Source organism: Etheostoma spectabile, chromosome 8 (assembly GCF_008692095.1).
Source record: "Etheostoma spectabile isolate EspeVRDwgs_2016 chromosome 8, UIUC_Espe_1.0, whole genome shotgun sequence".
NCBI classification, from domain to species: domain Eukaryota; kingdom Metazoa; phylum Chordata; class Actinopteri; order Perciformes; family Percidae; genus Etheostoma; species Etheostoma spectabile.
The window spans coordinates 11,072,030-11,084,542 of record NC_045740.1 but is presented as its reverse complement, the minus strand read 5'-3'; the positions used below and the strand labels follow the sequence as shown (position 1 = coordinate 11,084,542).

The window sequence follows — 12,513 nt, the reverse complement described above, 5'->3', positions numbered from 1 at the left end:
TGCAGCATACTTTCTATCATATGGCTGAGCTGACAGTGATGCTTTCAGTCACCAATGAGGGAAGTTCCAGTGCATAATGCTCCTGATTAAAGCAGTGACACTCAGTTCAGCTTGTGGATTCAGTGTTACAGATATATTTGTTCCTGTACTGATAACTCGTACTCTCATGATTCCCTTCTCATTTCTGAATATGTGTTTGTGTGTCTGTGTTTGTGTGGGTGCATTTCTGCTTGTCTTGACCTTGACTGAAAGGCATGTTGTGATGAGCTGTCTCAGTGTTTATAGAGCTTGTACAGTAGTTGTTTCTTGTTGTCTGAATTTGACTGAATTATTCAAGGCTTCCACTTTGACAGAGCAGAGGTATTTATAGCCATTGGTCTCTGCCTTCAACACTTACACGGTAACAACGAGCTCTCTGAAGGCTCTTCAAACCAACCAATTCTGAGAGAGGGGAGGAGGAAAAAGAAAGACAGCAGTGATGCAGAGATGTGAAATATATGCTGGAGTTATTGGCTGGAGGCTTAAATAAAATGGGACATTAAGGACAGAGACACTGACACTGCTTTCATTGCTACTTGTCCAGGAAGTTTCATTTTACTCTCAAAACGAAGAAATCTGGCAGGACTTTTATAGAAAAAAAGGTTGCTGGGGAATTTTGAATTGCCGTCTGCACAAAATGGGCATTTTAGGAGTGCTTTTAATTGTCTCGAGGCAAGAATGAGAGGGAGGCCAGGCCCAGCTCTTCTCAGTGATTTGAGCTGGGAGACGGACCAGTGGCAGGAGGGGCGACCTCCTTGTCAAAAAATGGACTGTTGTCCAGTCTTGGTGTCAGATCTGCCTGTGCTGTGTAGCAGGATAGACGGGGTGGTAACGGTTGTGAAGGCAGAGCATCCAAACTCCACAAGGCATGACCTGTACTGGGGTAAGTCACTCCGTCTCCACACAACTCTCTGCACTGCTCTGATGCCATCACCTGACAACAATAGAGGGCAAGCAGATGGCTCGCTTGTAGACATACTGCATGTAATGTTAAAATGGTATCTTGTAGGATAACCTAAAAATAGCCCCCTTCTGTAAATGTGAGAAACTTGCAATGTGATCAAGCATAAGGGCAAATGTAGTAAAGACAGAAGAGAAGTGTCTGTCTGCAAGCGTACAGACCTTTTCCATTTTTAGAGTAGGATGTGCACTACTACACATTTAAGTGACTATGATTTGAGCTTGCTTCAGTGCAAAACACACTAAAATTGCAGAAATTATTTGACTGCTTGTCAAAATAAAGATTTTACAAGAAATAACATATGAAAGGTATTCTCAATGTCCACTTAGATGATAATCAAAGGTTGTAATATTTGTCCACTGTTTCCTTCGTTCTTGCTATCCATTGCCTCCACTTCATCTCAGCCCTTCGTCACTCCACAACGAAAAGCTTTTTTAATTCCTTTACCTTTAACATTTTAGTGTTTGCAATCTAAGGTTCTTACTGGTGTTTCCTTTTTAGTATAGATATGTCTTGATTATCAAATAAATGATATTACTCGAGCAACCTTCTGTGGGTCTTAAAGAAACACGAGAGGGCAAATCTGGCATTTTAACTTTTAGAGCCAAGACAAAAAGTTGTCCTACTTGATAGCTTTGATGAACTATTTTCTTCTAATGCTGTGTGTTATACAATCTCATCTCCTATTCTATTTTATTAAAAACCTGTATGCTATCTGCTGTCATTCTCTTTTCTCCTCCCTTCTTGGCTTCCAACAGTGTTAGACAGTAAGTATTGGTGTATGTGACGCTCAGCAGAGAAAAAGTAAGTTAGATGCTAGGGGGATAAGTCAGTCCTTAACAGAAACATGACAGAATTGGTCGTTTGTTCAAACACATCAAAAATTGTACTGTATATTTACCTTTGTTGAACTCTTGGGTATTTAGTCTGTCCTTCCAGTCTTTACACTCTAACATTCTTTCTCTATGTTTCCTCCTCATCTTTTTTTCTTGTTCTGACACCCTCCACTTCAAAGTTAATAAAACTACCCTACATTCATCATATATTCTACTTGTTATGTCCCTGTATGCAGACAAATGGCTTGATAAAAAGATCTAGTAGTGCATCATACTTATATCAAAAGGGTGTTCATACCGTTTTAGTTTTTTTTAACTTTGATGTTAATTATCTGAATTACCTTTATGTACTGACCAGACAAAGATTCAATTGATACAGAGCTTGATGATTTTAGACTTTCTTTTGCACTTGTTTTCCCTGTGTCCTCTCTATCACACTGTCCTATAGTGAGCATGACTAATTTGATCCAGTAATTAAAAATTATTCACCTTTTTTAATATCTCATTCAAGAATTGTTTGATAGAAAAACAGAAAGTCATGGATAGATACAGGAAGATGAAGAGGAATAAGAAAATCTAGACATTGCTTTGTCCTCTGTGCTTCATGGAAGTGGGTTAGCCTTGTATCCACCCGCATGGTCCAGCAATTCCTTGTTGATCTGTGGAACAACAGGCACATTGTGTGACAGCACAAAAGAGTAAGAAAGAGAGTATGATTCTGTCTTTATTTGTCTTTTGCAACAAGCTTCTCCTCACAGGTGGTGGGGCTCTTGGGAAAATCTCACACCAGGGTGTCCAGCATTGTTCTGATTAATTTAAAAAGTGTTTTAGTATTCAAGGTGTAGGAGTCCTTAGACTTTACTACGCCCCCTGATTAGTCTTTTATCCACCTGGATGAATGAGGAGGCAGAGAGAGACAGAAGGAGAAAAGGCAAGGAGGGATGACTGTGGGATGGGGAAGGAAAGAATTAACAAGTCAATGAGGCTCACTTGATAAGTGTGTGTTGTTTGTTTGTGTGAGCGTGTGTGAATGTTTGCCTGCAGCTCTTATCGGTGCTAAAACAGCATACGTTAATTCAGCAGAGCTCAGAAATGGTGTGCCTTTGTTAGTTTGGGTTTCAGTGCCTCTTGCGTCTCTTGCGTCGTTCAAACAAGGACAGTGAAGGTGTTAGAATTTGTCCAGAATAGAGAAGCACTGTAAGCCAAGACGGGGAAGTTCACAGCAGAACTCTCAGAGATGTATCCAGTGAAACAGGGTGGCAGAAATATTTGTAATGGTACAGCATTCCATAATGTTTTATGTGCTAAATATGCGTTTGTCTTGACTGTAACACACTGTGTTCATAGCTATCACCAGTGAGACCAGACTAATAGCTTATTCTCACATTTTTATGGATGAGTTATGGCTCCTAACACATAGCAACAAAACCTTTCAGTCAATGCTACAATACGTCTGTAGATCAGGCAGAAGCACAGTTAGTTGAGTCAGTTCTGTTGGTAAATTCTGGAATAATAGAAAGGGTAAAAAAACTTTTTAAGTTGAGCTACAAATTTTTCATTTTTGGACTTGAGAAGGAGGGTATATGCAAAAGAAAATAAAGAACTTGATATCCAGTCACGTAGTGCTTAGGAAGAAAAACATGACATTGTGTTGCTTTCTAGTGTATCAGATTGTTACCATGGTTAGCAAAATATAAAATTACCTTATGGACTTTTATATTCACTGTGAATAATGCTTTATTAAATCTTACTTAAATGAACTACTCTCTACACTTTAAACTGTCCTAAGTAGTTATTACTTGTTTTAGCACTGCACTTCCCAGTGTATGTGGCCAGTACAGTGATGTTATTTTCCTTGGATGTTATGAGGTTGGAGTTTCTGTTGGTAATGCTGCAGCTGTAAGATGCACATTAAGACATACTGTATGTAAAGAAGTTCAAGTACTTTTTAGTCTTGTTCGTCAGTGAGAGGACAATGGCGTGTGAGATTGGAGCAGTGTGGACAGTAGTACATTAAGTAAGAGTAGTAAGAGGGATTACATCTCTACCCTGACCTGAGAATTTAAAGGCTAGTAGCATGATTGGGACAGTTCTAATATTTGAATTTTCACAAAAAATATGAGACAGCAGAACCCCTCTCAGCTTTTGGGTTTGTAGCACGGGAGATTGTGTTTCTTTGACCAGTTACACTGCATTGTTCAGTTAAAGTTGCAAACACATTGTATCTCCTTCATTGCTGTATCATACTTAGAAAATCACAAAACATTATTATCATCAAGAATGTAAGCTTTTGAACCCTTTCTACAAATCTCCAGCACAACATTGTTAACCAATTAAATCACAAAGAAGCTGACCCGAGTTCAACCCAGGAGCAAAACGTCTGACAGGACTCTTCTTTTTTATATTAGTCTACTTACACTAAATTAATGGGTATTCATTTATTTGTAGTTATTTATGACATAAGCAGTTTAATTAAGTGGCATATTCCAACTATTAAAAAACATCCCAGCAATGTATCTGTGTTCATACCTAACCTGTATGATACCAAGAAATAGAATTTGAAGTCCGTTTTTTTAATTTGGTAAAACGCTGCCAAGTAAACATGTGGTACGGAGACAGCCTGAAAAGTCAGTCTGCTTCCATGTTAACTCTGGTGCTGTTTCTTTATGTTGCAAACACAAGGAAAATAAGTCACAGGGTTATATGATATGAATTTGTTAAAACTCACTCAAATTTAGGAGCTATTATAGAAGCTGATAGCTCTTTAGAACATGTCTCCTTCATTGGATCCTATCTGTGTATTGTTATTTATGTTTAGCACTTTTAAAATAACTCACATCTAGGTATATTTTAATGAGCCTCATGAGCTCTTCATGACTGAGAAAAGACACTCTAGGTAAAGCTTTCAAGAGGAGTGAAGAGTCGCTGTCATTCACAAGAATTTGGTTGATTTTATAGTAACTTTAATTAAGCAGGGTAGGTCTGTCCAATGCATGAGTTACCTCTCAGACCATATGCCCGTTAGTTTGGAAGTGAGTAAGTAAGTAAAAGGTATAAACCAACCTGCATGTGTAAAAACAGCCTTAAGGTGCCTGCTGTAAATTATTTTGACCAGCAGGTGCCCCTAGTTCATTCCTGAAGCCTTAAATGCTCAAGACAAGTGACTGGAATGCCTCAATGCTTCAGGAAGCATTTCCCCTCCTTTACTTCTACGCTCTTTTGCTGTCATCAGAAATAGGAAATGTATTACCTCCTTTTGTAAGAGAGAATTCCTCCCAGGAAAGACCAATTAAGCGGCAGGTGTTTTGAACAGAACATGTAAAAGCTTTAATGAGCTTGGGTTTAGAAGTGAGTGCTGCTGTGTCATATCAGTCTGTGAGCCAGCAGGGACTCAAGAAAATCTAATTCTGTCAATTGCATTCGTTGCATCTATAGTATATGTCCGTCCATCAGCAAGCAGCTCAAAATAAAACTTAATAAATTTTTCTAGATTCCAGGTGCTACACATTTTTCTAAGGACGTCATTAACTCCATCTGTGTTTCTGTCACCAGATGCAGCATCTACAGTCTAATGAAAACGCCATTCTCTCCAGATCTCTCTTATTAAACCACCTTCTGAAGCCACCCTCTAACATGCTCTCACAAGCAATTGTCCCTCATGTTGTTTTCAGAGGGAAATGATCTTCCTCTCTTGCATTCTCCCTCTGTTTGTTTACTAAATACTATCCCGTTATACTGTGCATATTTTTTATGTTTTGCTTATGTTGTTCCGGGTTTTTTCCAGCCGCAATGCTGGTGTTGTTTTCACCTTGTGTTTACGTGTGTGTGTGTGTGTGAGAGACACCTACTGCAGCAGGAACTACCACAGAGGTCCTGTACTAGAAGGTTATTGCCAGGTGTTTATATTTTACAAGATTCAGTCACAGTTACAGTAAGGCAGAGTTCAAAGACAGGTGTGGTCCGAACAAGGGCGTCTGAAGTAAGGAGGCAGGAAGTAGGGAAGCGGCCATTGACCCTCCACTTTATGCCCCTGACTCTATTTAGCGCCGTGTCTTATCCCATTGTAAGATGTTGTCTAGATTGTTTTGGTTATTTATTACAATTTGTGTTTTTCATTGTCTGTAGATATTTTAATATTGTGTGAGTGGTTTAAAGGAGAACCGAAACTGAATGTTTTATCAGGACATCAATACTGTAATACCTCCAGACAGCGACAGTATCTCTACAGCCAACTAACTGCCACTTTTGTGATGGGACTCGAAATAGGTGGTACTCCTTTACAGTCATGTACTTTTTTGTTAACATGGCTGTACAAAGAGTTTACTGAGTTACATCCAGCCAGTTCATGATTGCCTTTGTTCTCTGGAACTTGTCTGCCCCTCCGACATCCCAGATGTTTTAGCTCTCATGGAAGATCCTTGTTTTATTCCCATCTGATAGTTAAGTATACTATGGCCTCCTGTACTAGAAAGCAAACCAATAATAATAATAATAATCATCATCATCATAATAATAAAAATGTGTGTGTGGTGGGGGGGGGTGGGGGGGGTGCGTGCATGTGTGTGTGATAGATGGAAGTGGAGTTTAGGTTATCCGTGCTATCAAGGCCCTGCCTTTAGATGCTCCTGGGCTGTACAAAATAGATGACAACTGTGATGAATGAGCTACATTTCACACTCTGCGTCCGTGCACACACACGCTCACACATACTGTACATACACAAATGCATATACCATATAACAGTGTCAGTGTGCACATTCACACTCACTCCCAAACTTATCCAGGATTTGGCTGATTTTCTTTTTCTTTTGTCTTTCTCTGAAGTGAGGGCTTTTTGATGATGTGTTAGGCTGAATGACTGTATTTGTGAGTGTGTGTGTGTGGTGTGTGTGTGTGTGTGTGTGTGTGTGTGTGTGTGTGTGTGTGTGTTGTGTGTGTGTGTGTGTGTGTGTGTGTGTGTGTGTGTGGTGTGTGCGTGTGTAAATAGTTCAAATGTGTGTGAGAGTAAGAAGGGCTGTAAAACATTGACTCTAAATGTTCAGGAGAAGGTATTGCTGACTCATCTATGACTTTCTCTCCAAAGATCACCTATTTTTTCATCTGTTGCTCCCTTTGACAACCTGTGTTAACAAAATGCCATGTCTTTCCTCTCAGGAAAGAAGTGGACGTAGAGTAACCTTCAGACAAAATACCGACAAGTTCTCACCTCGCCTCTTTCTTCCGCCTTCCCTCCTCTGATAACCGTTTTTTGGAAATAGCATTAATTTTCATGCACCCACTTTCCCTCATATTTCTTTTTCCACCTTTATTTTAGTTTATAAAATAAAGGAACACAGGTCAGGTATAGGCAGGTAAGAGAGGAAGAGCAGAGAATAATGGTTCAGAGTTTTGAAGTGGACTGCTTAATCCTCTTGTTTTTGCCCTTCTGGTGTGTTACAAAGTGTCAGTGGATGCCATTATCAGACCTTCAAGGTGTTCTCAGCTGACAGTCTGTCGCTCACACACAGTCAGATGGACAGGCTAAAGTGGATCTAAAGGTACTAGCCACTTCAAGTCTGCTTACTTACTTTGATCTCGTTCCCGTTTTGCTATTTACATGTCTCTTTCTCATACACACATTTACGGGATATTTTAAACAGCTTGATATATTGCCTTTATTAGATAACAGACATTAAAAGTGACAGGAAACAGAGAAGCCGTGAGGGAACATGTGAGCAGGATTACAAGTCAGACTCGTGGCTTCATGCCATGTGTGTCACATCACCTCCATGACGCCCCTCGCTCTCACAGCTTTGCCCAATTACGAGTTTCTGTGTGGCATGAAAGGTTATTGGGGTGTGTAGTCAGCAGATTGCTTTTTAGTGGAGGTGCAGTGTGTATTATTGGGATGGGGAGAGGGCATCGATCTCTATCAGCACACCCATAGGATAAATCCACCCACATGCTGACAGGAACCACAAACACATTCACAATATTAATTGAGCTCAACACGGTTCCCATTCTAGTGCATTTGCCTGCTTTAAAATAAAGATTTTAAATATGATTTATGCAATTATCTTACTGTTTCAAAAACAAAACACTATCATGGAACAATTACATTCTGGTAGGTTATGATAAATGAAGCATTTTAATGATAATTGCTTCTCTGTAGTTGCTTAATTCCTCTCTGTGCTAAATTGAATTAAATTTTTGCCAACATTTTTATTCAAGCATGCAAAATAGCCTTGACATTAGCGGGTTTTTGTGGATTGAGGAGTGTTTTTTTCCCCCAGTTTAAATATATTCTCTCTTTAAGTTACGAAATTTACTGTTAAACTTAACACAATATTTCAACCCAAATTTAAAAAAAAGGCATTGAATCTGTTTTGCAGAGACTCGGGAGGACCGCACAAAGAGGCTGTTCAGACACTACACTGTGGGATCCTACGACAACTTCACCTCATACAGGTACAGAATATTTCCTTGAACTAGCATGCTACTGCAGAGTACAGGTAATAAAATTATTATTACCTGTTACCTGGTATGAATGTGTATCAGTGTATATTGTACTGCACAAACTATATTGGCCATATCACAGAGGGGTTCCTTACCTATAGAGGGGTAATGAAATCCATGTGAGAAGGTGTTAGAATGCTATGGAGCTGCTGCCATCTCAAGGCATAAGGCTGCTAGTGCACTTAGTTCTATTGTAAATGTACATGGAATTGTATTGCATAACCCTGTTTAATAATTTGCGTTTGTCTGTCTGTGAACTGTGCTCATACATGCATAATATATACTCTATACTGACATGGGCACATGCATGGTTTTGCGTTTTCTATCATTTGCTGGATGTTTTAATTTTTTTTAATTCTTAGTCCATGTCTTTCCTTTTTACTACATGCAATCCCTGTCTTAAGCTGACATTTATTGTGTAGAGAGTGTTGGACTCCCTCTCTTCTATATCAGATGTGTTGTCTGAAAATGGAGTATGTGTGGTTTTGTTATGATGCAAATTCTGGCTTTGATGCTACAGTTTGTCAGTTTGAGACACAGCGCAAGTCTGAGTGATCATTGTTTCCACCCGCTTTCTCAGCCTTAAATGTCAAGTTCTTGCATTCTAGGTTTAAGTGGCATGAAATGCCATCTCTGTTACCATAGCTCCAGGTTTGTAGAATTACACGGTCACACTAGCTTGTGATAGTCTACATTCATGTATCAGGCGTTTTGTGGTATGTATATTTTTTTTTTTTGGAATGGCAGGTAGTACCTTTTAACTATATGTAGTTTAGCTGATAACTGAAGACATGCAAACGGCACAAAATCATAGCAGGTTGATCCTATAAGAGGTTTTAAGGGGTAGATGCAACATATGAATGTCTGAATAAATTACCAGTTGCACATGCCAGCAAACGGCCCAGCTAAGACACAACCTTATTGAGTTACATTGTAGATTTTCTAAGATGGATATCTGAACTGCAGTCTGAGGAATATTCAAATCACTAATGTTTATTTTGAGAAAACATTTATCATTTAAAGTCAAATATAGTTTTGGACAGCGAGCATATTGCATTAATAAAGCATTTTGGGGCATTGAGTAGAAATGAAAGTGTAGTGGATAAAAGGGTTTGGACTGAAACAAAGCATCTTAATGATGCCTAACACTGTATTTTTTGTGCTTAATAATTGGCCAAAAGTGGATAGATAGCTTTTTATGAAATCAAACCTTTGACCTCCCTCCTGCAGAAAGGTTTGTTACGGGTCTCCTGGCTCCAGCAGCGGGAACTCTGTGTTCCCTTGGTAAGTCTGAGTGGAGTGTAACTAAGCTAATGAAGACTGCAGCCGCCTACTGAGTTGCAACCTGAACACTAGCCCTCTACATCCACCTCAGCTCTGAAGTAGGATTCTAATGCTGAAATAACAATGCACTACAAAAATCCTGGCTTTTGTCAAGGTGTTCAGGCTGTACACTGGCAGAAGGCCCTTCAGGCAAGGTGTGGTGTGAAAGGACAAGAAGCTAAGCTAAGAAATATTGGGTTATAGTCATCTACACCTTTGGTGGAGCATATTCAGGCCAACTTTCTAATATTTTATTTTACATTTAAAATTGTATTTTACTGTCAGACTTAAATCAAAAACCATTACATCTCATACTAACCTCTTACCTGAACATTGGTGGTCTAAATATCTTTTGCACACCCATCCAGCCATCATGCTAGAATTAGCATTGCTGCTAAAGATTGCCATACTAACTCTGCTTTGGTTTTGACACACAGGCTTTGGACACGCTTGGCTTAAAAAACAAAAAATGTCAGTGTGCACAGCAGCACAGGTTAATGCCGTCTCACAGCCTCCAACCCTCAACGCTCAGGAAAATCAGGCAGTGATAAAGTGCTCACTTACTTTTGCCTCCTATTCCCTCTGTCATTAGTCAGAGGATAATATTGCATCTCAGTCAGCTCTGTCAGTTTCTTTAGCAGAAGCTCTCCTCACCCTCCTCAGCTGCAGGCTCATCTGAGGGATCAGCCAGAAGATTGATTCACTCTTAGGTTTTATCCCAAAGATACTTCAATCACAAGGACTCTCTCACTCGCCTGTTCACTTGTGTGTGTGTGTGTGTGTGTGTGTGTGTGTGTGTGTGTGTGTGTGTGTTGTGTGTGTGTGTGTGTGTGTGTGTGTGTGGTGGTGTAAGAGATAGATGGAAGTGGAGTTTAGTTTATCTGTAATATCAGGGCCCTGCCTTTAGTTTCTCCTCTCAAACTATTAGTAAAACTCCTTGGAATCCTGAGATGTTGTTGCTTGCTTGGCTTTTAACTTGATTGGTAAATATGATAGGACATGCTTTACTCTCCTGCCTTCCCACTCGCCCCTCTCTCTTTGTTTGAGTAAGGAAGGTGTTGGATTCATACTTGCTCTTCCTCTGTTCTCTTCTTCACAGTGACTATATCATAGAGGAGAAGAATGCTGTTTTACAAAAGAAAGAAAATGAGGGGTTTGGCTTTGTCCTCCGGGGAGCCAAAGGTGAGATTCACTACACACACACACACACACACACACACACACACACACGCACAAAAACACACACTTAGCCAAAATATTCACATTCTCTACCTACCTGTTTTTTCAAAGTGTGGGAGTTTTGATGTGACGGATGAATTGTTGATCAGAGTCACTGAGTACAGCTCAGTCTGTTTTGTTACTGTGTGAGTCAACAACACAACCAACTTTAGTCAACACTCAGCTTGTACACTCAAATGCGCTGGTGTTGTGTGTGTGTGTGGTGTGTGGTGTGTGTGTGTGTGTGTGTGTGTGTGTGTGTGTGTGTGTGTGTGTGTGTGTGTGTGTGTGTGTGTGTGTGTGTGTGTGTGAGCATGTGTTGCCCCATTGGTGGCGTCATCCTTGGCTGAGCTGTCGGCTGGCTGTCCCATCTGTTCCTCACACATGGCGCTCAGCTTTAGTAGAGACACACTCTTCTCTCCCCTCCACCTCTTATTTCTCTCATCTTTGCTCTGTCTGTCCTTGTTGTTGCTCATCTCTGCTCTCCTCCACCTCCTTCATAGCCTTCCCGTCCATTATCCTCTCAAAATATTTTCACGCAACCACTTTCATACCATGCACATTTCAACTGATACCGCCTCTACACTCATCTACATCACCTCAAATTCATTTTACTCATGCACGTGCCAGCTCCCCACTTAGGCTGGTTACCATGGCAACCCTTCTCTCAGGCACCTTGCCGGGAGTCTGAGTGTGCTTTACTGCTCCATCACTCACTACCACGGATCTTGGCTCACCCTACACTATTTTACTCACTCTGTCTTTTACTCCCCAGTACACTTAAACACACACTCACACATACACAGAGGTCCTTTAAGAACTCTCATCTGTCAGTGATGTAGTTGGATTCATTCCAAGATTAAATAGAGTTTGTGTTGGCCCACTCACTCAACAAACTGGGCTACTGTATGTGTTGCATGTGTGTTTTATTTTATTGAGACATGAGATCATGCATATAGTTCTTTAAGTTTGTGAGCATGTGATTGTATGCAACTATACAGTGCTGAAAAATCCAACATTTAAGAACAATTTTTTTCAGAATGAATAATGTATTGTACATAAATAAATGTTCTTCCTTAAAATACAGGGGGCATACGTATACACACCCCTATGTCAAATTCTCATAGAGGCAGGCAGATTTTTATTTTTAAAGGCCAGTTATTTCATGGATCTAGGATACTATGCATCCTGATAAAGTTCCCTTCAACTTTAAAATAGCCTCCCATACTACCCTTCACCATACCCAGAGATTGGCATAGGGTAATTTGTATAAAATCATCTCTCAATGCAAATCAAACCAGCTATTAGTCTAACTGAAATTAAACATGACAATTTACATTAAATAATTTAGCTGACGCTTTTATCCAAAGCAACTTACAATTACTATATATGTCAGAGGCCACCCCTCTGGAGCAACTAGGGGTTAAGTGTTTTGCTCTGGGACACAATGGTTGATGCATCGTAGTGGGAATTGAACCCAGATCGGGGTTATGTCCACTGCGCCATCCAAAACCATGCCAATCTCTAGGTATGGTGAAGGCTATGTGATGATGGGGGGCTATTTTAATTCCAAAGGCCAAGGGAACTTTATCATGATGCATAGTATCCTGGATCCATGAAATAACTGGACTTTAATAATAA

The 12,513-nt window shown here is 40.0% G+C and overlaps 1 protein-coding gene across 2 annotated transcripts in view; it reads left to right on the top strand.

Annotated features, from left to right (window-relative positions):
- Window positions 1-12,513, top strand: part of shank3a (SH3 and multiple ankyrin repeat domains 3a) — a 194,746-nt gene that overhangs the window by 160,045 nt on the left and 22,188 nt on the right. The window contains exons 20-22 of one of the 2 annotated variants that reach the window (XM_032524481.1): window positions 8,208-8,283; window positions 9,562-9,615; window positions 10,754-10,836. In XM_032524481.1, the coding sequence (XP_032380372.1) occupies window positions 8,208-8,283; window positions 9,562-9,615; window positions 10,754-10,836 (213 nt within the window). The remainder of the gene's footprint in view (window positions 1-8,207; window positions 8,284-9,561; window positions 9,616-10,753; window positions 10,837-12,513) is intronic. The other variant, XM_032524483.1, reaches the window with a different exon arrangement.